Source organism: Trichoderma asperellum, chromosome 4 (genome assembly GCF_020647865.1).
Source record: "Trichoderma asperellum chromosome 4, complete sequence".
Lineage (NCBI taxonomy): Eukaryota > Fungi > Ascomycota > Sordariomycetes > Hypocreales > Hypocreaceae > Trichoderma > Trichoderma asperellum.
The window spans coordinates 2,045,265-2,068,487 of NC_089418.1; the positions used below are offsets into that span (position 1 = coordinate 2,045,265).

Consider the following 23,223-nt stretch of genomic DNA (forward strand, 5'->3'; position numbering starts at 1 on the left):
GCCAGCTTGTATGGAGTGAAGTTATTTACACATTTGAGCACCAAAGATGATTGTACGTGGGCTTTTGATTTGTGTGCGGAAAGATTTTATCACTGACCATATTCTATAGCGCAAACAAGCACGCCAAAGGCGTGATTATCTCTACCGACGAGCCCTTCTACTGCGGGATGCCGAAATCAGCGAGAAGAGAGCTAAGCTGAGAGCATCACTCGCTTCAGGAAAACCATTGGACCCAGAAATCGCCAATGATAAATCATTAAGGAAAGATTATCAATATGATGAGTCTCGCGATCTCACTACGAACGAGCAGCTGGACTTGGACGACGAGTATGCACAGCTGTCTGGCATCGTCGACCCTCGAGTTCTCGTAACGACTTCTCGCGATCCTTCGGCCAGATTATCAGCATTCGCAAAGGAAATCAGGCTTCTTCTACCAACTTCTATCCGAATGAATCGTGGTAACCTCATTCTGCCCGACCTGGTCAAGTCTGCGCAGTCCGCAGGCCTGTCTGATATGCTTCTACTTCACGAACATCGCGGTACCCCTACGGCCTTGACAATTTCTCATTTACCTCACGGGCCGACAGTCTCATTCTCCCTGCACAACGTCGTTCTCCGCCACGATATTCCCGGTAGCGTTCGAGGAACCGTGTCAGAGGCATACCCTCACCTGATCTTCGACGGCTTCACAACTCGCCTGGGAGAACGAGTTGTTAAAGTGCTGAAGCATTTATTCCCTCCCCGAGAACCAATTACCAGCAAGAACAAGATTGGCAACCGAGTAGTAACGTTTAAGAACATTGACGATAGCATCGAAGTCAGACATCACGTTTTCGTACGGACAGGTTACGACAGCGTTGAGTTGGCCGAGGTCGGACCTCGAATGACCATGAGAGTATTCGAAATTCGCGGAGGTACACTGGAGAACAAAGAGGGTGACGTTGAGTGGCATTTGTCGCAATACACGCGAACCTCTAGAAAGAAGAACTATCTCTGAGCAGACATTCCCTGACCAAACTTGGCCCTTTTCATTTTCTTCACAAACGGAGGCTGCTTCTGGAACATTACGTGGTCCAATTACCGGCGGACCTGCAAGGCTATTTTCCAACGCTACCGATTGTGGCGGTTTTTAACGCCTTGAAGTCTGATAGAGGTGGCCATTTGACTTTGGCTGCAACAGTGTCAGTCTGGATTTTGATTCACAGCCGGCGCCATATTGAGGGAGCTCCGCCACGATGGCGACGTAAGGCACAGTGGATCGGTATACAAGCCACAAATTATATATCAGCAATACTATTGGAATGGGAAAAGATAGGTTGGATTCTAGCATTGGCTCACGATGGCCGATATGTGTGCGCAGCAGTAATGGGCAGCACCATGAGATGGACGATTGTATATATGAAATTCGCGTTTATGTGTACATACTAGTAATAATAAATGACTACATACACAAATACTAAAGTACTAGTTGTCTTGGAATTTTGAGGCTAGAAAAGCCAGAGCATGGCAAAGAAAAGGGCAGCGAAATTGAATAGCCAAGGTACAACGTATTGGTGTTGCTGTAAATTGGTCTTTCTGACAAGCATGCCAGATGAATGTTGTATCAAGAGCTGCACGGTGTATTATATGAAAGCGTTGAGTCGCTCGAATTAAGAACTGCCCGTGGCCAATTACTGTTGAGAACTGCACTCCACTATTCACTCGCCCTAGCAGTGAGTCTATTCCACACAAAGTACAACCATGACCGCTGCCGTGCTCCATACCATACCAGGTACAGTAGCATGCAAGAATACGAAGCTACAGATCCCTGTCCATCAGATGATCCTGCAGATAGAGCATCTTACCGTTGCTTTAGCGGGATTTCTCACTCAGCCGACGGTCTCCAGCACTGCTCCGTACAAGCAGGTGGTTGGTGTGGCTGCGGAACAACGAGATTCTGCCGTCTTCCGACGTTGTCGATGTCCCGTAATCAAGACCCGGGTGCTCAACAGAGGTTGTTCTTCCCTCGGCGATGCCACTAGCTCCGCTAGCTGACGCGCAATGATCGCATCGCCCGCCCTGCAGTCCATTGGCCCTGGCAAGGCCGCGGCGCCGCCCAGAGCCACAGGCATGGTTCATGGCCATGACTTCGATGCGCGACGATTGGCGGGCGCATGGGCCCGATGGAGCCAGGCAGCTGCTCCATTAGGCACAACTTACTGCACAAGCACCGCGGGTGGGGCTGTCAAAACGATGGCAAGATGATTCAACCGTGGGCGTCGTAATGGCGACCGGCTGCCAACTGGGCGCAGCGCTGACAAAGGCTCGCTCCGTCGATCCGCGGGAGGAAGACGCTGGAATCCAGCGACGGCGAGAGGCGAGACCCTGAAAAAACGGCCTCGTTGTCTCTTGCTTGGTATTGTTCCAGTCCGGCTCTGCAAGATTGGTTTTTAGCAGACTACCTAGTAATTAGCCGTGCCAATACGTCACCAGTCAATCCCTGCTTGCTCTACGCGCTGGCCATGGTTACATGGCCTGGGGCCTCTACAGTTTTTGATTTTTTTTTTTTCCGGCCTTACTCGTTTTCTACACCACAGCACCGCTAGACTACAGTGTTAGTGTTGCGCCTCTGCTATATTCCGCTTTGGGCCTCGCAAAAACAGAAATTGCCGTCCTTCCCTTCTCCATCCTCCCTCCACCTCCGCACCACCCGAGGCTGCTTCGGTTTGCCAATTACTCGTGCTCGTTTTTGTACTTTTCGCTGCCAAACCCTCCCCCACCAATTAGAGCGCTGTGCTTGTGATCTTCTCGAAGCCTTACCGTTGATTCCGCCCGCTCTATTCATTACCTGCACGTAGCTGCGACCACTGCAAGCGAATCTCTCGCTCCGTCGAAACATCACCACCGCCTCTCCCTCTCACCTGCACCTGCACCAAAACAAAAACTCCGGCAGCACGCTCTTTCAGCATGTCAGGGCAGCAGAATCCCTATGCTCAGGGCCCTTCACAAGAGGCCGGGCACAATGCCGCTGGCTATGGCCAGGTAAGTAAACCGCCCTTGTAGAGCCTTGCGGCGGCCGTGGACATCCGGACGAGCAGCGAGAATGCTAATGCAAATGCGCTTGGCAGCTCAACCCATATGCCACCAACAACAGCGAGAACCCGTATAACAACTACGAGCTGCAGGACTACAACAACCAAGGCCCAAGCCAATCTAACAATGGATACGGTCAAGAGCAATCGCGACAGCCTCTGTCGCAGGCAGACTTCCTCAGCCGCGTGGGAGACCTTCGCAACGACATCAAGTCGCTGACCTCTGAGATTGACTACATCGGGCAGCTGCATCAGCGCACTCTCAGCACTACTGACCCGGAGGCAACCCAGCAGCTGGAGCACTATGTGGCACAGACGCAAATCCGTAACACCGCCATCAAGGACGGCATCAAGGGCCTGGAGCGCGATCTCCTCAAGACAACAGATGCGTCTCGCACCACCAAGAAGACCCAGCTGGAGTCGCTCAAGACGTTCTTCAAGTCTGAGCTCGACAAGTACCAGAGCATTGAGCGCGACTACCAGCAGCGCTACCGGGAACAGATCGCGAGACAGTATCGCATCGTCAACCCGGATGCGTCGGAGGAAGAGGTGCAGCAGGCCACAGAGGCCGATTGGAACAACGAGGGTGTTTTCCAGACAGCTGTACGTCTTTCCCTTATTCTTGTCTCATCCAAAATGCGCCAACGCCAAAGAATTGGCTTGGTGTCATGCTATTCTTTAGCACTCAAGCAGTAGCTTGTGTGGCGAGTATATAAACGTGTGATTAGCGCTGACCAGACTTTTTGCAGCTTCGAACCAACCGCTCTGGCCACGCTGCCTCTCTCCTTGGCAACGTGCGCGCTCGCCACAACGAGCTCCAGCGCATCGAGCAGACCCTCTCCGAGCTCGCCATCCTCTTCCAGGAACTCGCCGCCATGGTCGAGCAGCAGGAGAATGTTGTTGTTGCCGCCGAGGTCAACGCCGAGAGCACAGTCCAGAACATTGAGAAGGGTAACGAGCAAGTCAGCCAAGGTATCCAGCACGCCCGCCGCACTCGTCGCCTCAAGTGGTGGTGCGCTCTCATCGTCTTCCTCATCTGTCTCGCCATTGCTCTAGGTGTGGGTCTGGGTGTTGCCCTGACCAACAAACACTAATTGACTTTGTCTCGCCAAAAAAAGAAAAAGTCATTGCGAATTTTCCTTATATGAACGATCTATCTATCATCTTATTTTTTTCCTTTTTTTTTTTCCTTTTTGCTTCTGAATTCTAAACTACGGGGAAGGGCCTCTTATTACTTCTAGGGCTCACGAGGCGTAATTTTTTATTCTTTCATAGACTATGAACTATGTATCCAACCGCATGAGGGGGGGCTTTTATATGCTTCTTCACAGCGAAACGACTATTTGTACAATCTTAATTCTTACTTTGGAGACGCTACACGGGGGGGCGCCGAGTGGAGGAGAGTAGCGTTGATTGCAGCAGGAGCGGAGATGATATGAGAAGGGGAGGAAGAATGATACAACTCGTGGTGAAGAGGGGATAAAAAGGGGAGATATTGCGTGAAATTTTTGGTGGTGTTTGCTGATGATATTTAATGCCATGAACTCTCGGATGTGTTGATGAACTACTTAGGTAGAATGGGATGGGATGGGATGGGAAGAGGGGAGTCCATGTGATTGCGACGATTGAACATAGGATAGGAACCTTTTTTATACCTTTTTTTATGAAGCGGATAAACTGTGAGGACTTTGCTTTTGTGAGAGGAGTTTTGCTTGTGTCTTATTGTTTTCCCGAGCCAAACACAGGAGTCGTACTAGTAATACATCCCACCCGTCCAATGATACATCCTTCTAGTTTTGAGCATACATCTTTTTCCGGTTCCCTTGTTGTACAGCTCCATCAAATGGATAAAAAAGAATGGTGATCATACAATACAGTAAAATACAAAACAACGAATGGAAAAAGAAAAGAAAAAAAAAAAGTATCAAAATACTTTGTGACACCATTACATATAAGGGAACGTAAGATGTCATTATAGTAGAAATGTACAGAAGAGGGTTTTTTTTTCATTTCTGCATAATCAGCGCCTTCTCTGCCGTTCCGTTCACCCCCCCTTTTTTTTCTTCTTTTGCACCCTGCCACCACATCATTCTTTCTTTTTACTTTCCCAATTCCGTATTCCATCCCCTTCCCTAACACGGCATACACCTGAATCATGAAAGTTATCAATCCCTTGAATGTCGATGTCAAATATTGCTGTTTCGTTCGCGCCACCGGATCGAGAAAAAGGGGAAATATGGAATATCACCCTCCGAAGAAAATACAAAACTCCAAAACATTTTCCTCAACTCCCCGATCTTCGGCAGCGTATAATAATTTTTGTGGCATATGTGTAAGTGTTACAAGCGCACACTGAGTTCATAAGTTGCCCTGCGCCATGTCTCGAATGTGTGCATATGTGCGTTTCTGAGGCCTATCCTCTCCTCATCCTGATTCTTGGTTCTTTTTTTTTTCAAGTTTTTTTCTTCTTTGATTCCTTCCGTTGAGACTGCAGCCCTATTCATCCAACGTCGTATTGCGACGCAAGCTTTAAGGCATGCGCAGTCCGCCAGGGCCACCTGGACCACCTGCGAGCTTCTCCGCCAGCTTGGGGTATTTCTCCGTGACCTTGACTTGGGTTCGTGTAGCCTCGGCGTAGGACAAGGCGTTGACAATCTCACCCTCGGTTCGGGCGAGCTCTGCCGCACGCTCAAAGTACTTGAGCGCCTCGGTAACCTTGTTCTGCTGCAGCAGAAGCTGAGCCATGGTGGCCACAGCAATATCACACTCAGGGTCAACTGGAAGACATTAGTTAGCATACGCAAGCAGTTGAGCACAAAAAAAAAGGAGAGAGAGAGAGAGAATACTGACTGATGAGAGCCTTCTGGCAGAGCTTCTCTGCCTCCTTAAAGTCAGCTGATGACTGGAAGAGGGCGAGAGCCTTGTTGATCAGGGGCAAAACGTTCATAGACATGGGCTTAGACTGCTTCTCCATTTCCATAGCGGTATCAAACTTTTCAATGGCCTCGGGGAAGTTGCCCTGGTCTAGCAGCAGCTCGCCATAGTAGTTGTAAACGTCGGGGACCTTGGGGAAGTTCTTGATGCATCGTCGGAAGGTGGCCATGGACGACGCGATGGAGCCCATCTTGTACTGGGTAACACCCAGCTGGATGTGGGAGAAGATGAAGTCCTTGTCCAAGTCAATCGACTTCTGGTAGTCCTTCTGTGCGCTTGCGAGATCGCCCTTGATGAAGTGAGCCTGGGCACGGTGGTAGTAGACATCGGGGTCGTCATTATCCTGCTCGAGGGCCTTTTCGAACTCGGCGTCGGCCTTGTCAGGCTCACCGAGCTCCAAGCTAATGCTAGCTCGCTTGATGTAGCTCTGGGTCATCTTTGGGTCGAGTTCGATACTCCTGTCGAAATCCTCCGTCGCCGCGGCGTGGTTGCCAAGGAGGGTTCGAATAGTACCCCGCAGGTTGTAAGCGAGAGCCTCGTGCTCGCCGAGATCGCCAAGCTCAATGGCCTTCTCGAACGCCTGTCTGGCCTCCTCGTATCCCTCGGCTGTCTTCTGCTCGAGTCCCTGGAAACCGAGCTGCAGCTGTCCCAAACCGGTATCCAGAGAGAGCTCGATTGAGTCGTCAAGAGCGGCAGGGCGGGGCTTCTGGCGGAAGCTCTGGAGGTAGTTACCGACGAAGATGGGGCTGGGGAGCTTGGCGGGCCTGGATGCCATGACCTCCTTGGCCTTATGCTCGGCGAAGACCTTTAGCAGTCTCTCAACAGCTTGAGCAGTCGACTCGCTCTTGAAGTTATCGATGATGCAAGAGGCTGTGAAATCGAGAAGAGCCTCGGAGTACATCTTTAGGTGCTCGTAGGCAGTGGCACGGCGGTTAATAGCTTTAATGTAATCGGGGTCCATGCTGATGGCAGCAGTGGTATCTTCGACAACCTTTTCCCATTCGCTCATGGCGCTGTAGCAGGCGGCTCTGTTGGAGTAGAAGACGGCATCTGGTTTGCACAGAATAGCCTGGGAGTAGAGGTCGATGGCCTTGTTGTATGCCTTATCTCCGTAGGCCTTGTTGCCAGCCTGCTTCAGTCGAGCGGCATACTGCTCTCGCACCTCGGGGCTCAGCTGTAGAACAGTGGTCTCGTTGATTTCTGGCAGCTCGGATTCGGGCTCGACGGTGGCGGCTTTGGACTGGGTAGCTTTAGAGTCGGCGGCTTTGCGCTCGGCCTCTTTGCGCTTCCTCCTCTCCTTCTTGCTGAGCTTTGGTGATGCATCGGACTTCTATTGCACACAGGACGGATTAGAATTTGGTTCTCTCACTCTCTCTTCTCCAACGGTGCTCTCTGGTTTCAATTTTGTTCCACCAATCCGGCGGCGATCCCAGAACAGCTGCTGCGATGCTGATGCCGTCATGCAATCATTCAACCCCTCCATGAACCACGCAACAATGGCAACAAACGTACCGAATCGGAATTCAGATAGTAGACAACGCCAGCGCCAGTGACAACAACGGCCACGCCAGCAATGGTATAGACAACCGCCTTATTCTCCGACACCCACGACGATATCCGGTCCCAGGTCGAGGACGAATTCGCGTCGACAGCGACGGCGGCGGGGCGGCCCGGAGGCATTGACGGCAGCGGGTTAGACATGGCCGGGGCGGGAATCAGAGCGCTGCGAGCTCAAGACGAGAGATGGAGACGAAAGACGCAGGAAGTGCTGGGGCTCGAATAGGCCGTTCGATGATGTCGGGGCGCAGGAAGAGCTGCAGCAATAGCTGGGCACGCGCAGTAAAAAAATGAATGATGGCACGGCCACAAGTGGTTCAATCCTCTCTAGTCGAAATTTCCACCGGTTGGCGGGCGGTTAAGTAACCCACCTCGAGCTAGCAGGACCCAGGCAAGAGCTGGAGCCGAACCGTGGAAAAAAACGCCCACTTTAAACTGAGCTGTGGTTCTGAATTTTTTCTTTTTGCTTCTCATTCTCCACCGACCCTAGCAAGCCTAGCCACTGAGGGAAAACCATCAACATCCGAGACCCTGGCTTGCGCAAACGCCGGCCGCCTGCAAAAGGCTGCGAAAATGCCTGAGGCAATATGGAATGTTTTTCTATTCTACTCCGTATTGCCTTTGGTTATGCGCAATTTTGCTTGTACACATTGGTCTACTCCTGTGCCAATAAGTACATACAAGTACAAGGTATATCTTCAACTGGGTACAGGGCCAGTCGCGCATATCCGAACTGCCCCAGGGCATATCGTCATAGCCGCGAAAATGCTAGTCATGAGCCAATGCTTTACCCATCCGCCCATTGGCCCATTGCACCCAGATCGATCTGCTGCCGTAATGATTTCACGCACCAGCGCGTACGGAGAGCTGCAGCAAGATTGGCCACCGGTTCGTAGCGGTTACAGCACAGGCGGCCACGGCGTGTTATCCACGGCGCATGGATGGAATACTACGATGTACTGTGCATCTACCCTAGTGCCTACAGAGGCAGTAAGCAGGCTCCATCGTGCGATATGCTGCGCTGAACATGTTCGCATGCCAGTCATAAGCTGCGGTATTACCTAAAGCCGATTCGCCTCATATTAGTTGCCGCAGCAGCCTTGCATTATTACCCGCTAGCTGCTGGCCGTGCTCCATTTTGCAAGTGACGTGATGCCGTACGCACTATGAAGCTGCAAGAGCCCCAATTTGTAGGAGTAGCTTTTTATGGGCACAGCGGTTTCAGTATATCTCCAAGCATTTTTGATACAAAGGCGTAGGATATATTTACATTTCTACACTCATACTTAGTTTTTTTTTTTTTTGCCTAATTTTTGATATCGTTTTCATCATTTCTATGTGATGACAGCAGTAGGGTACGGTTTACTAAGTGGCGCATACTAACATCACAAATATCATAGCTCAGTTGCTCAGCTTCAAAACTTATAGACATACATCAACCCATCAGCATACGCCCCTATCAGTCGCCATGGCGGACATCTTTTCTCTCTTCACCTCTCTCCGGTATGATCCTAGTCTATTAGAAGTCCCTTCCAAAGGCATTGACTACGCCGGGTGGAATGCCGCCAATAAGTCGCCCTTTTACATGCTCGACTATCATCGCGATCGCATGCTACGGGCGGCGACCCATTGGAAGTGGGATGAAGCCATTAATGTTCTATCAGGCCAAAAAGGCCTGGAGACATTAACAAAGCTAGCCGAAGAATTCATTGGCCCATCCCAAAAGACTGCGCTGCGCTTCAAAATCCTCGTCAGTCGCGATGGCCTGGTGAGCTTTGAGAAGCACAACATTGCTCCTGTTCCTACAGAGAATCTTTTCCCCTTACGGCTACCTCAGCCTGGTGCTCCATCTACTTCCGGGGAGGCACAGAAAACTCCATGCTGGACAGTGGCGCCCGATGATCTCCAGACTACGGCATCAGAGTACACACATTTCAAGACTACAAGGAGAGAAATGTACGACTCTGCCCGCGAGAGGCTTGGAATCGCTCCGACTGATGAGCGAGAAGTACTATTGGTCAACAAAGGCGACGGCTCCGTCATGGAAGGAAGCTTGTTCACGCCATATTTCTGGAGAGATGGACGATGGGTCACTCCGCCTGTCGATTTGAGCTCTGGAAGTGGTGGCCAAGATGGTGTCTCTCGACGGTGGGCCTTGGAAAGGTAGGTTACCAATCACTTTATTGAACAGTCCTTTCAGGACGAAAGCTGATAACAGGAAATAGAGGAATGGCTGTTGAGCAAGCCGTATCTGCTGACTCGCTAGCGGATGGTGAAGAGTGCTGGATTAGCAACGGCGTCAGAGGATTCATCGCGGCCGTTGTTCGGCTTAAGCAGTAATATGGCACAGCTAGAGTAGATCATGGCACCGAATTCAAACAGGGGAGGCTGAGGCGAATAGCAATCTTCAGGGTGCTGTACGGGATGGATAGATACCTCCAGGGTATGGCGATGCATGGTGCCATCAGGCTGCATGTGTGGGCAATATAATTGGATATCAATGAGCCCTACACAGCTACATAGCAAATCACAGGGCTGAAAAAAACTATCAATCATGCAGCTAGGAGGATTATAATCTCGGCTGCTGCTTTAGTTGTTTGCTTTCACTTGAGACTTGCAGGCCTGGAGTCGCAGGAAGGCTGTTGTCGCTGCCTCTCTTAAGCGCTTCTTCCCCGCGCTAAGGCCGAGTCGCGTACTCTTAACATCTACCACTTCTCATCTCTCAATAACCCAACATCATATTCTTAGTCTAGCGAAAGCTAGCCCTCGATACTTTTGCATAGCCAACCGTTGAATTGTTTCCATTTTTTTTTATCTCCCTTGTTTAATTCCGTTAATAACAATCTGCACTTCTCTTAGCCGTTGTCCTAAGCGGGAGCCAGACACAAGACCCACATCCTAAACCCGCCTGTCAATTCCACTTTTCAGCGTCCATCAGGGAGAGTGAACGCCGCGTGTGTATGTCGAACGTTAGTCAATTACATCTCTTGATGAGAGCCTCTCCATGGAAGAAGCCATCAGAGCCGGTCGTGCCAAGTATGCGGCCGGCCAATACAAAGAAGCGCTGCATGTTTTCACTGAGGTCCGTCATCAACCTTTGGCTAGAAGTCTATGCAAGGCCATCACTGACTGCTTCCAGGCTATAAGTCTCTGCCCTTGTGCGTTGGAGAAGAGGAAGAGGAAGCGAGAGGCTCAGGAGCTCCATGATACCAAGGGGGCCGACCAGGCAGTCCAGGATGCGACTGTCGAATGTTATAATCCTCTCCATCTTCAGGCTCTCAGCTATCGGGCTGGAACGTTTGAAAAGATCCCAGATATTCGCCGCGCGAAAGCTGACGCGCAGCGAATGGTGCGCATAGCGCCACTTTCACCTGAAGTACGCATCTGATTACCGGAACAAACTGCATTTGCTCTTGTTTTACTCACCTTGTATAGGGCTATCTTCGCACAAATAAAGCCCTACGCATCGATCAAGATCCAGAAGCCGCTTTTGAATTGCTGACCAACGGTATTCTAAGGCTTCTAGGTGGAGATGGCGTTCAAATGGGAGATATCAAGGTGTGTCTGCTTGGTGAAAAGTTATGGCGTGACACAGAGTTTTAACAAGATGCTAGCGACTCGATCAAGCTCGAGATCCCCTCAAGCTCAGATTTAGCAAGTTTGACCCTTTGGGTGAATTTTTGAGTCTTGGTTTGATGTCAAAGACTAGTCTGCCGGGGGAGCTCGTTCGGGATATCTTTGGCCGTTTCGATATATTCACTTTGTGGTAGGTCCCACAGCAAATTCTTGATAAAATCTAGGCAATGCTAACCATATGGCTCCGTTTTACGTAGTCAATGTCTGCGTGTCTCTAAATCTTGGAAGAAGGCGTTAACGGCTCCGGGAAGCGCCCAATTTTGGAAATCATTAATTTTCCCTGGCTTTGCATCCCCGCGCGTTCCATACGCCTCATTGAGAAAGCTGCTTTCTTATTCATTCAACGACGTTAGAGAGCTTGTCATTGATAATTGTTCAAAATTTAGGCTCGACCAGAGGAAGTTCACTGCCATCTTGAACGCAGGAGCCAAGCTGGAACGCTTGGAGCTAGCTAGACCATATGAACGCCTGGACATTTCACCTGTAAATTTCAGGGGAAATCTCAAGACTCTCAAACACTTGCGGCTTGATGGGTTCTATCAGCTCTATGCGCCTAGCAACGAAGACAGAGATCCATATCTCTACTTTTTACTGACCGCTGTGAACACTCTAGAGAGCTTAAGCCTTGTCGGAATCCCCAGGCAATGGTTCAACCCAGTGGGAATGCCGATTATGGCTAATTTGAAGCATCTCAAATTGACCAAGGCTCCCAATCAGCCGTGGCAGTTACCTATTGTAAGTACCTGGAACAAGATACTCAGAATGAGAAAGTAACGCCTGCCAGCTTCAATGGTTGAGACACGCCCCCCAGCTCGAGCAACTCTATGTAGAGGATCTCGTTTTCAGCCGCCATCTTCCAGACGACGAGCCATTCGACGATTGCTGCGTGCCGAATCTCAAATCCATTACGATTGTAGATACGCTACACCGTGTGCACCACGGTCATCACCATCACCATATGCACTCAAACCAGATAGGTTCAACCGAAGCATACCAGTATCTTACAGCTTTAAATCTGGGAAAAAAACTCAAAGCCCTAGACATACGTTATGAGTTTGACTACACGTACTTTGACCAAGAAGAGGGCGATATTTTTCTTCGTATACAGCGACATCTATCGAGTGCATACGAAGACCTACAGACAATACGTCTCTCAAACACAGTCTTATCACCAGAAACAGCGCAAAATTTATTCATGCCATCCATCAAAGCCGGAAAACTGCGCTCATTTGATATCATCTTTCCTATGCAGAATTTAGACGATGGGGTGGGGGAACCAAGTACCAGACACATCCAGGGGTACGCGTGGCTTGAAGGGGCTGAGAGTATTCGACGCCTCGGCTTGTACGATTTTACCTTCAAATTACACATGTACCCGAAAGACAATCCTTTGATCCAGTTTCTGCAAACGTTTCCGTGTTTGGAAGAGCTGAGCCTGGAATCAGAACGGGGGTATATCCCCAATCACTTCGCACAGCTCGTCCAAGACGTATTGGTCTCGGTGAAGCTCAAGACTATATACAGCACGACAGTTCGTGGCTCCAAATTTGATCAAATAAGACAGCTAGCCGAAGACAAGGGCGTGAATTTTGTCTGGACAAAACAGACTCGCGCGTGGCCAATGAAATTCAGAGACGATTGAAGTGGCAATGGACAGAAATGACTAATACATCTATGCCAAAGAGTGAACACAGTTTTGGAAGCATTTACGCGAGGAACTATGGTGGCGAGCAGCGAGTTTTCTAAATAGATCGCGTACATCAGAAGACGGTGGTAGTGACAGGCATATGCAGCCTTGGATACAACGGGGGCCATAGTCATGGCGCATTCATGAAGTTGTAATGAGACAATGATTATAGCATATAATTGAGCAAATAGGCCATATATTCCTTCCGGTATAGAAAGAAAAAAGTTTTTGCCCCGACGTCGCGGAGTCTCGTGTATGCCATCACCCACCCTCTATATCTCCTCAAGCCGGAAATGCCCGTTACCCCCTCTCTCATGTTTCACGACGTTTTCGCATTCCACGACGATAGGCAATAATGAATAATATGCTGATGCAAGACGGAAGTAACAGCATGTATATTGCCGGTTGAATTATCTCGTTGCCTATCAGCCATGATTCTCGTGTAATACCTCAGAATAGGGTTATATCAACCTCTTCCGTTTTGCTCCGTCGCATGGCCGATACCGCATCCCCTCGTCGTTGTCACGAGTGAATATCTAGTAATATGTGAGCCTTTGTACGCGTATAAGTACCCTCATTGGCCCCCGACTTCTTTTACTCCTCTCTCTCTCCTCAGTTTATCCTTGATAACTATAAACATGACTTGATGGCTTGTACACAGTAGGAGTCTTTTGGCTCAATGCGGGCCGTCAAAGCGTACCCCTTTGCTTTCCTCAGACACTCTTTCCTGGATTTGAAAAGTGGAATCTTAGATGTGTTGGCGCCAACGTTGCACCCAGTCTCAATGTTGATGTGATGCCACGATGGGATATCCCTACGCCAAGGAGATCCTTTGTCAGACAACTTAGACATCCTACCAACTAGATGATTATCTTTATATGAATCAGCTTAGCAATGGCAAATGATTACGGTATCGCTTGCCAACCAATGTAAGTGGCCATTATGCCAATTATATATATTACTCGAGTGTTCTAACGCGGAAATACTTACCCAGTTTACAGATATTTGATGTTCAAATCGGATCTACATAATACAACAGGCTCAGCTTAGCAACCCTTGTAATGAATATTTTCCAGGTCACTGGCGTCAATCTTTGACAAACTTTACCTTTGATCTCATTGCTATAAGAATCTGGAAAGCACTGGTTGGAATCACGGAGCTTGATGGTATTAAGAGCAGGTGGCTATCTACTGAACTTCGATCTTGTTGCCGCTTTACATAACGAGCGCCCCTATTTATGGCTGCGTAAAGCAGAGAATATCGACAAAGTCGCTCCGGATCTGAGAGCTCTTTAGCACTCAAGACTCAGCCATTATGATAGACTTGGACATTGGTGTGCAAGGCTTTAGCATATGATACACAAAAACTGCCGCCGCAAAATGAGAAGCTAGCTGGATGAAAATGGCCACGATAAAGGCAACCTACACATTGAAGAAGTCAGCTACGCAAAGCACCAATGCGTACCAAAGCTGCGATATTCTTATGACAGATACAATTCATACAAGGCATAGACCAATTACTGAAGCACCCAAGAATCTGGTTGCTGTTTACAGGAACTAGCAACAAATACAACGTTCGACGGCCCACTCTCAGGGAGCGCAATATTGGAAGCTGGGAGAGCATTTGGCATAGCGAGTATGATCCGAAAAAGGACCAGAACGTGCTCAGGGGCGGTGCCACAACCCGGGGGATCTTCTCCAAAGAATTAATGGAGGAACACCCGTCCGACGGGTGGAAGAAGGTGCAGGACTATGAAAGACTAAATATCTAATACGGTTGGGGCCCTTGCTGTCTGAATTGGCTGTTTTGTCTCCCGAGTGTTTAAAGGAGCTATCACAAAAATACCATGCCTTTGCTATACTTAAGGAAGCGATAATATAGAGCTCGCCTTGGAAGAAGGGAGCAGATGGTGGCTCTGGCGCTTTCTGCTCAGTTTATATCAAAACAACAGGAAGAGCACTGGGAAGAGCATAACCAAGAAATGGATAAATTCTGGCCGTCAAAACTCATTCGGAAGAATCGGTCCGGTCCAAGTAAGTCATCACTCAACACTGTTAATGCAAACAAAAGTCCATGTTACTAAGGGTGATGTAGAACCTACTACCGCATCGCTCGGACAAAACGCACCAAATACAGTTCTCCAAGACCTGCGTCGGTGGATGCCATGGAGCATCTCAGCGCAGAAAAGAGATCAATGACGCAGCTTCTCCAAGACCTCCAATGGTTCTTTCTGGAGTGTCACTCATTGCGTGGACGCATGTTCACGCGCAAAACTTCCAACACCGAAGGTAGCAATACAAGTACCAGGCCTCATACAGCCGCCAGATTAATTCATCCATTCATCTGGACAATGAAAAATAACATAAACGGCAAAGTCATCGCCCTATAAGAGTCTTCGAAAATTATCTCGAGGCTGATAGCTGTGGACGCCCATCATCCAAGCCTAAAACAGCTACTAGACAACGAGCCTCGTATTGAGAACGTGCCCGAGGAGACTTGTCACCAGGGATCCGAGAAAAACAATTCCGACCGTCTTGGACCTAGTTGATGGTCCTCTTGGGTCGAGGTTTTCTTACAACAATTATCAGCATAATGAATCGACAAGGTATTATACAATCTTATGATCAACGGGATAAGGCATCAAGTATATATATATATATATATTATGGTCTTAACTATCAGGAGGAGTCCTCTCTCTTCCTCACGAAGTGAACTATAGGTTTTGGCATTGCAAACGGATCGTTGCTATCATTAGGTCAGCGAGTGTGCACGATGAAGAGTAATCAGGATCATTGGCTTTAAACACCCAGTAGAAGCTTGGATTCATCTTACAAATCAACAATTTCCACATGAGGATGTTTACAGCTGAAGGACAAAAAGAATTCCATCAACTTGGACATTGAAGACTCCCGTTGAGGCATGGTATCACATAACCCTGCCCTGCGGAGAGCTACTTCTGCATCCACACAGTCAGTAATTACATATACTTTACTATGTTCAACAACACCTTTAAGCTCATTTATTTAAACCGCCTCTTTTGGGCGACTGGATCTTTTCTGATGTTGAAATAAGCTCTCTATTTCATCTAACGAAGCTATCTAGAACAAAAGATCAAACAAAACAAGAAGAAGACCTCGTGGCAGCGAGCTTGACGGAAGTTGAATTCAAGAACCTAACGCCGGCAAGAATATCAGCACCAAACTTAATTATCTGGAGGGCCTATGGCACACTGAATACGACCCGACAAAGACAGAGAATAGTTTTTCAGACGGAACGAAGACGCTTGGATTTTTTTCGGAGGAGTTTATAAAGAATAACCAGTGTACGGGGTTAATTGGGGCCAAGAAGGCATACGTAGAAACCGGTGCGAGGCTGTGGCTAATCTGTCCGACGTTGGTAGAGGCAGCTGGCCGCGCGGACTCGTGATCAAGCACATTCGGCCAAAAGGTGGTATCAAAGATCCTAGGAACATTGGCACTAAAGAGGACTTTGAGAAGCAGGCTGGTCCTGCCAGACGGGAACCTCTCGTTCCCGGCAGCAGATCTGCTGCCTATGGCTGTTACAACGGAAAAGCTAACGTTCGACCTGGCCTGCAGTTCTCACATCAAGAAGCAAGGGAGGAAAGCAGCCAACAACTCCTTTGTGAGCAGCCACGAGACTCTTGACTCGTACGCCCCAGCCGAGGACAGCCTAGCTTAATTAAAAAGAGAGAGCTGCATTAGTTCTTCATTTTTACACCCATCTTTCAACTCACAATATAGCTTACAACAAGAGTTCGAGCTTAGTGCCTTTGAAGAGTCGTCATTATTTCTTCCATGAGCACATGATCATAATACAAATATTTTTCACGAATGCATGTACACACATCAGAAACTATTCTATTAGAAAGATTAAATCAACCATCTTCATCAAATCTCTCATGCTCGTCCAACTTTGAATGATAAAATCTGTAGTGAACTAGTTAGCAAACATGTTCCACCTCCTTAAAAATCGCCATATCTTTGTAAAAACTCACATCATTCTTCCCTACCGCGACAACGTCATCTTCAGATACTCTCATGTTACCAATTCCTTCCACAAAGGCAATTGGAGCATCGCCCATCACCTTACGAGCAACATCGCCTACCGTAGATCCCTTCTTAACCAATACGCAATCCCTAAAGACAAACTTGGAGTCTGACGCCCCAGAACTGAATGTCGATGTATTCCGGACTGGGAAGATGGGTACTAAACCAAGCAGTTCGGCCGCCTTCGACAGCACTTGCACGACTCCTGTCGAACCGAAGCGGTATAGCACCATGTCTTTCAGGTTTTCTATCCGATTGCGGTTCTTTTCGTCGAGTTCTTTGAGGCCGCCGCCGGTAGGGTCACCTTGTTCGATGAGATCCTCTCTCGTGTCGACAAACTCGCTTCCCTCCACGTACTTGATGTACCCTTGCTTCGCCATCTTCCTCAGGAAGATTTCTGAAATGGCCGAACAGAGTACGACGGTATTAGGATCCTGCATTTTGGCAATCTTTGCAATGTTCTTGTCCGCATCTGGGTGGTCGATCTTGTTGAGTGCTATTACCGTCGGGAATTTCTCGTCTATGAAGCAGTTGACAATGTGCTCAATCGTCTCGTCAGACCACTCCTCCAGAGGCTCTTTTACGCCTGAGCGATCTATCGTCCGCTGAACTGTTACGGTAGTAGATCCATATCCGGAGAACTGATTCTGTAATGTCTCTACGGCGGTAGCCTTGACTGCGATGTGTCGTCGTTTGATACCTCCCCATTTCGACATGAGATTGCCCAAGATCCACGCAACAACTTCGCTTCGCAACCAGGCGATATCCACTGAAGGGTCGTAGCCTCTAGTCTCCTTGCCCTCGGCATCGACTGTCCCAGATGCATCGACAACGTGAATCAGCGCATCGGCATGTCGCAAGTCGTCCAAGAATTTGTTTCCCAAGCCGCGGCCTTGGTGGGCGCCTGGTACCAGTCCAGCTACATCGAGAAGCTCGATAGGCACAGACCGTCGACCCTCATCACAAGATCCGTAGTTGGGCTTGCATCTGTCTGATAGCTTGAAGCGCGCGCATGCGCAGTCGATCTGGAGGTATCCTATCGCTCGCTGAGGATCAATGGTGGTAAATCTGTCGCACAAGAACAAAAAAAAAAGTCCAAGTCAGCTTCGTGAGCTCTTGTGTGGGCGGGTATGGGGTGGGCGGGCGATTATTCACGGGAAGTTGCCTATAGAAATTGATGTTAGTATTAGGACCAGTAGCTTGGTGTCTTTGCGCTGTCTTTCTCGACCAAAGCAATAAAAAGAGCAAGATTCTACCGACCAACTTTGGAGGAAGCGTCTGTCAAGCTGTTGAGCGTACTGCTCTTCCCGGCCGATGGCTTGCCCACAAGCCCAATGAGGGGATCGCGAGGCATGGCGGGAGGGAATTATCGAGTCGATCGATGGAGGGGAAAGAGAGAGAGAAGCAGAAATAATTGTATGCTTGGGGATAACTTGCAGCAAAGAGGTCGATAAGGATACTTCTAAGAATACTTCAATGATGTCGCAAAAAGGAAAATAATTTTGGGCCGGCATATGCAAAAAGTGGGTGACGCTTTGTCGTTCGAGGTAGGTAGCGAATGATATCTTTTGGAGATCTTGTACTTATTAAGATAAAGTAGGTACTTGGAAATGCTAGCAGAGCACGCCAAGCTGCACGTCTTTGTCGTTTATAGGTAGGTACCCGCCCCGCCTATAGGTACTTTTGACATCTTGCCTTATTGCTTAGCACATGCCAAGAGCTTGCTCGCACCTTTAACAACGGACGATTTCTTCAAGGCGACACTAGATTCTATATCTCAGATAAATTCTCGCGTCTTCGGATTTTATTATTTTAGCATGGCGGCATCTCAGCTGCCAATCGAAGCCTTGCCGGCTTGGGCCCTCTTAAATGACGTGGAATTTAGAAGCGCAGAGGTACGAAGCATTGACGGCAAAGGGCTTGGCCTCGTGGCCAAGAACGATATCCCTGGCGTGAGCGACGATGCCTCCAGCACAGCAGCAATCATCCGAATACCCCGAGAGCTTGTTTTATCTGCCGAAGCTGTGGAGGCGTATGCCAAAGTTGATCAGAATTTCAGACAGCTCCTTGAGGTTGCTGGACACCAAGTAAGTATCATCCGGGAGATGGAGCTCTGAAAACGGCGATGATGCTGATATCCAGAGAGAGCACCAGGGGCGATATCCTGCTATATCTGCTAGCACATCTTATTCTATCAAGAAGAAGCTCTCCAGGTAACAAGGGATGTGCCTCAACGCCATGGACTGAGTATATCAAGTTCTTGCCCCGATCAATCAGCGTTCCCACCATGTGGACAAGCGATGAGAGAGAGTTTTTACAAGGCACATCTCTCGAGGTAAATCAATGTCCCTTTTTTTTTTTAACAACAGCACCGAAGCCAGTAATTTCTTTTCTGCAATTATAACTAGATGCGTCTCATGACATGTGAACAGGGGCTGCCACTCAATCCTTTACTAACTCCTATAATGTGAACATAGTCCTCGGTAAACGCAAAGCTCTCCGTGCTTTCCCGTGAATACGACGAGCTTTCCGAAAAGGCATCAGCACTACCCTTTTGGAACGATCTCTTCGGCGAACCAGAGATGATGGAAGATTGGATCTTGGCTGATGCCCTATACCGTTCACGATGCCTAGAACTCCCCCACGCTGGCCATGCCATGGTCCCTGGGCTAGATATGGCAAATCACTCGCCTAACTACTTGGCGCGCTATGACGAAACTCCCGATGGCGACGTGGTTCTGCTTCCGAGCTCGGAATCTGGGGTGTCATCAGGGGAGGAGATCACCATCTCGTACGGAGAGGCCAAGTCAGCGGCCGAGATGCTGTTTAGCTATGGCTTCATCGACCAGGAATCCGCTGTAAAAGAGCTAGCACTGCACCTTGACGCCTTGCCTGACGACCCTCTGGGGAAAGCTAAACTTCACATCTACAAAGGCCCACGAACTGTGCAGTTATCTCTTACGGAGGGAAATTTCTATTGGCACAGCCCATTATTGTATCTACTAATTCTCAATGAGGAAGATGGTCTTGCGTTCCGAGTGGTGCAAGACACGTCGGGAGGTCGTGAACTAAGGCTACTCTGGCAAGACGAGGATGTCACTGGACGAACCGGCGAATTCGAATCTCTCATCCAAGATCACCCTTTATGCCAAATTTTTAAGCTCCGAGCTGTAGCTGTGCTGGAGGAGCGGGTTTCCTCTCAGCTGGACAGAATCACGACGGAGATCTCGTACGGGGCAACGGAGCAATCGCAGGCAGCAAATCAACCCCGCGTGGAGTGCATGTTAGCGGCTGAGAAGCTAAGAGATCTTGAAGCGCAAATCTTGCAGGGTGCGGCGGCCGCGCTAGAAAACGAGGTATGCATTATTTCTTCATCTTTCATTGTCTTTTAGCTGCGGCATGGCTTCTGTTGTCCACCTAATTCCGACGGTCCGGGGCCAAGCTAGGCGTCCGGTAGATGGCCGTGCTTGAACAGGACGGAAGACGGGCCACTGCAATCTAAAACTCATGTCTGGATAAATGCTAATGCAACCACGTAATATCACAGAAGGCGAGGCTGCTTCTGGACGCTCGCGTGGTGACATATCTCGGGTCTATGGAAGATACTCAAAATGAGCAAGCGTCTAACCTGGCGTCCAATGAGGACGACGAATTCAGCTAGGTAGCCGAAATGGCTAAGCGGCGTGGGATGAGCAAGCCGGGGGAGCGCGCTCCAAGGATCAAACTCTTCTTAGCCTTAGCGTGGGGATCGACGATTGAAGATGCATTTGCGCCGGCTTGACCCGACATAGGAAACATATAGCCAAGACGACGGGCCAAGCCAAATGCTGTCTATAGCTTGGACCAATTCTGAGCCGGGTTTGCATCGCGAGCCCACTCGAAAAACGAAAGAACTAAGACTCAAACTATTGACGAAAATGGCACTAAAATGCGGGTTGAACGTTCGATGGCTCATAACAAACATGCATGTGATTGTTTGAGTTTGGATATCACTGCTAGATTGACCAGATTTAATCGTACCAGAGCCCTGCTGATATCAGATAAAACATGATGCCTTAATTCGCCCCAGAAAATATTCACCAGCACGCAAAAAGAAGCAGATCTCGTGATCTTTTTAATCATTCCGCTTGCATGACATAACAAGCCGAATTTGAGGAATGACTTTAAACTTCGAGCTCTTTTCTTCCAGACACACCTTCTTTGGGTGTGGCTTACGCTTCTAACTGTAAGACAAGGGGAAGACGATGAAACGAATACCACTAGCCTACAATTATGGCGCAAAATACGGAACAGGCTGGGGATAGTGAGGGCTAATTATGGCCGCGAGGGCTAATAGATGTGCCGACAGGCACCATGAGAGATGCTAAATGAGCCATAGTGGGTTATGGATCAAAGCAATTGCAAAGATGGAGTGCAGTTCAGGAATGGGTGTGGTGGGAGTGGTTCAGCCAGGGCGCTTGGGACCCTGGAGATGGTGGATGATGGCTACAAGGTCAAGCAGAGAATTGGTACCTCCCAAACCCGGCTTATCGCTGCCTAAATGGAATCTTTGTGGCATTGATTGTTCCAGCAGCCGGCGTACTCCTGCACTATGTCCGAGTCACGGAATCACAAAACCCTGACACCATCTCGGCAAGGGTCCGGCTCTGCCGGTGTCCATCCGCTGTCATGCTTAACACTCACCAGCCAGTGGCCATGTCTGCTGCAAATCCAACGGTATGGCGGAGGCCTGATAACCCGATCATTGTTCGATTCCGGTACTGCCGTTTGGGCGTTGCGTAGACAGGTGATGGGCTTTATGCTGGCTGCAAAGGAGCGGAAAAGCACAGAGCGGTTCACAGACGCCTCTGAAGCCATTTCTGTTCTCGGAAGGAAATAGAAGAAACGAAACTTCTGGGTGCCAGCCACAGCACGCAGCATAGCAGAAGCATTGGCTGATACGGACAGACATGACCTATGAAAGTCCGCAGCATTTCCTGTGGCGGACTGGACGTACCATACAGTACGAGTCCGCAGAGAGGCCTATGAGAAGAGCTGCTGCTCCCCGGCTTTTCCCACCCCGCACCATGTGCGCCTTAGGGGGCCAACCAGCGGGAAATCTGGGGTAAATCAGGCCATAAGTCGAGATTTATTTCTGCGCTAGCTCAGTGGCAGGATGTAGACGCTGGTCTAGAGCCCGACGGCCCTGCGTGTGCAAGTAAGCCGCTGCGGTATGCCATCGAAAGAGACGAACGTGTGTGTGCTAGTATATCGCTTGATGGCCCAGCTGGCGTTGGCCGATATTGCTGGGGCGATGGGCTGCATTTCCTACAGCACGTCGTATCGTATCCAGGTCCCAGGCGTCGAACACCGAGAAAACATTTTCGCGGCCGAGGTGGGTATTATGCAATGCGGCGACCGGGCTAAAATGTCGCGATGATGGGTTAGGGTTCCCTCTTCGCCCTGCAATCGGCTGTAAGACAGATGGCCTGCTTATTCTGTCGCCGAACATGGCGTTGTCCCATCACCAGAGCGCAAGGCGGACCACTAAGCGGTTAGTAGCAGCTGTCACCGCGACATCTGCCGAAATCTACCACAGAGGAACAAATCACCAGCCAGCATCATGAGTCGATCGATGGCAAAACCCCTTCACAGTCAAAGTACTCCGTGCAAGCAGCGGCGTCACGGTGGCTAAAGAGAGCCGGTGTGGGGAGAGGTGCTCACATCTCGTGGTCTACAGGGGGCGCACTAGCGAACGCGAGGGATGAAGAGAGAGAACTACGTCAAGCAGACCCAACGAAAAGGACGCTGAGGGGTGGGGCCTCGAGGCATGGACCTGGCCAGTTACGGTGGCGATGAGCCCTATTAGCTTGCACCAGCAATCGTTGGCTGCATTTCTTTTCCCATGCAGACGAACAGAGGCACCCAGAGGGGATAATAGGAGGCGGGCGTGGACGACGTGGATGAACGGAGATTTCCAGATTGGAGTGCTGCCAAAGCGCTGTCCTGCCCGCTGCCATTTTAGTGCCTGTAGCGCTAACAACCCTGCTGCGCGCTGGCCTACGGAGCGCTACGGGGAGCAAGCGCCTGTGGCCCAGAAGGAAGCCTCACGCACTGCTTTCTGCTTAGCGGCGCTGTCCAATCCCCTTCCCCGGGATTTAATTGCTTGCCACGCCCTGCTCTGCCCTTTTAGGCTCCACTCGCCTGCTCCTGTCTTCGCTCTTCCATTTCTTTTCCTTTCATCTCTCACCCCCCCACAATATTCTTCTCTCCGTGTCTCACGCTGACGACC

At 49.5% G+C, this 23,223-nt stretch overlaps 9 protein-coding genes across 9 annotated transcripts; 7 read left to right on the forward strand and 2 right to left on the reverse strand.

The window, feature by feature from the left end:
- Nucleotides 1-22: 22 nt before the first annotated feature.
- On the forward strand, nt 23-1,473 carry TrAFT101_007092 (uncharacterized protein). Its single transcript, XM_024910708.2, has 2 exons — nt 23-52; nt 110-1,473. The coding sequence occupies exons 1-2, from the start codon at nt 47-49 to the stop codon at nt 995-997; spliced, it is 894 nt and encodes a 297-aa protein (XP_024758743.1). The 5' UTR covers nt 23-46; the 3' UTR covers nt 998-1,473.
- A 980-nt stretch (nt 1,474-2,453) lies between these two features.
- On the forward strand, nt 2,454-4,890 carry TrAFT101_007093 (uncharacterized protein). The gene is made up of 3 exons (XM_066127959.1): nt 2,454-3,021; nt 3,108-3,674; nt 3,821-4,890. Exons 1-3 carry the CDS (start codon nt 2,947-2,949, stop codon nt 4,163-4,165), a joined length of 987 nt encoding a protein of 328 aa, XP_065984073.1. The 5' UTR covers nt 2,454-2,946; the 3' UTR covers nt 4,166-4,890.
- Nucleotides 4,772-7,933, reverse strand: TOM70 (TOM (translocase of outer membrane) complex component). The gene is made up of 3 exons (XM_024900713.2): nt 7,518-7,933; nt 5,922-7,335; nt 4,772-5,848 (listed from the first exon to the last, which is right to left on the reverse strand). The coding sequence occupies exons 1-3, from the start codon at nt 7,704-7,706 to the stop codon at nt 5,601-5,603; spliced, it is 1,851 nt and encodes a 616-aa protein (XP_024758745.2). The 5' UTR covers nt 7,707-7,933; the 3' UTR covers nt 4,772-5,600.
- Nucleotides 7,934-9,030: 1,097 nt separating this feature from the next.
- On the forward strand, nt 9,031-9,902 carry TrAFT101_007095 (uncharacterized protein; the record flags this gene model as incomplete). Its single annotated transcript, XM_024906915.1, has 2 exons — nt 9,031-9,725; nt 9,788-9,902. 2 exons carry the CDS (start codon nt 9,031-9,033, stop codon nt 9,900-9,902), a joined length of 810 nt encoding a protein of 269 aa, XP_024758746.1.
- Nucleotides 9,903-10,566: 664 nt separating this feature from the next.
- TrAFT101_007096 (uncharacterized protein) lies at nt 10,567-12,840 on the forward strand (the record flags this gene model as incomplete). Its single annotated transcript, XM_024902035.2, has 6 exons — nt 10,567-10,644; nt 10,702-10,938; nt 10,998-11,120; nt 11,177-11,328; nt 11,396-11,933; nt 11,983-12,840. The coding sequence occupies 6 exons, from the start codon at nt 10,567-10,569 to the stop codon at nt 12,838-12,840; spliced, it is 1,986 nt and encodes a 661-aa protein (XP_024758747.1).
- A 1,446-nt stretch (nt 12,841-14,286) lies between these two features.
- TrAFT101_007097 (uncharacterized protein) lies at nt 14,287-14,656 on the forward strand (the record flags this gene model as incomplete). The annotated part of the gene is made up of 2 exons (XM_066127960.1): nt 14,287-14,345; nt 14,419-14,656. The coding sequence occupies 2 exons, from the start codon at nt 14,287-14,289 to the stop codon at nt 14,654-14,656; spliced, it is 297 nt and encodes a 98-aa protein (XP_065984074.1).
- Nucleotides 14,657-16,624: 1,968 nt separating this feature from the next.
- Nucleotides 16,625-18,412, reverse strand: TrAFT101_007098 (uncharacterized protein). The gene is made up of 3 exons (XM_066127961.1): nt 18,213-18,412; nt 16,901-18,117; nt 16,625-16,832 (listed from the first exon to the last, which is right to left on the reverse strand). Exons 2-3 carry the CDS (start codon nt 17,666-17,668, stop codon nt 16,803-16,805), a joined length of 798 nt encoding a protein of 265 aa, XP_065984075.1. The 5' UTR covers nt 17,669-18,117; nt 18,213-18,412; the 3' UTR covers nt 16,625-16,802.
- A 357-nt stretch (nt 18,413-18,769) lies between these two features.
- TrAFT101_007099 (uncharacterized protein) lies at nt 18,770-20,613 on the forward strand (the record flags this gene model as incomplete). Its single annotated transcript, XM_024908564.2, has 4 exons — nt 18,770-19,039; nt 19,099-19,287; nt 19,430-20,308; nt 20,500-20,613. 4 exons carry the CDS (start codon nt 18,770-18,772, stop codon nt 20,611-20,613), a joined length of 1,452 nt encoding a protein of 483 aa, XP_024758749.1.
- Nucleotides 20,614-22,786: 2,173 nt separating this feature from the next.
- On the forward strand, nt 22,787-23,218 carry TrAFT101_007100 (uncharacterized protein; the record flags this gene model as incomplete). Its single annotated transcript, XM_024903451.2, has 1 exon — nt 22,787-23,218. The coding sequence occupies one exon, from the start codon at nt 22,787-22,789 to the stop codon at nt 23,216-23,218; it is 432 nt and encodes a 143-aa protein (XP_024758750.2).
- Nucleotides 23,219-23,223: the final 5 nt, after the last annotated feature.

Coding starts and splice junctions, on each gene's coding strand:
- TrAFT101_007093 (XM_066127959.1), top strand. CDS start 2,947: ATGTCAGGGCAGCAGAATCCCTATGCTCAGGGCCCTTCACAAGAGGCC. Junction 3,022..3,107: donor ATGCCGCTGGCTATGGCCAG/GTAAGTAAACCG, acceptor TGCGCTTGGCAG/CTCAACCCATATGCCACCAA. Junction 3,675..3,820: donor AGGGTGTTTTCCAGACAGCT/GTACGTCTTTCC, acceptor GACTTTTTGCAG/CTTCGAACCAACCGCTCTGG.
- TOM70 (XM_024900713.2), bottom strand. CDS start 7,706: ATGTCTAACCCGCTGCCGTCAATGCCTCCGGGCCGCCCCGCCGCCGTC. Junction 7,336..7,517: donor ACTATCTGAATTCCGATTCG/GTACGTTTGTTG, acceptor TGTGTGCAATAG/AAGTCCGATGCATCACCAAA. Junction 5,849..5,921: donor CTGCCAGAAGGCTCTCATCA/GTCAGTATTCTC, acceptor AATGTCTTCCAG/TTGACCCTGAGTGTGATATT.
- TrAFT101_007098 (XM_066127961.1), bottom strand. CDS start 17,668: ATGTCGAAATGGGGAGGTATCAAACGACGACACATCGCAGTCAAGGCT. Junction 16,833..16,900: donor TCGCGGTAGGGAAGAATGAT/GTGAGTTTTTAC, acceptor AGTTCACTACAG/ATTTTATCATTCAAAGTTGG.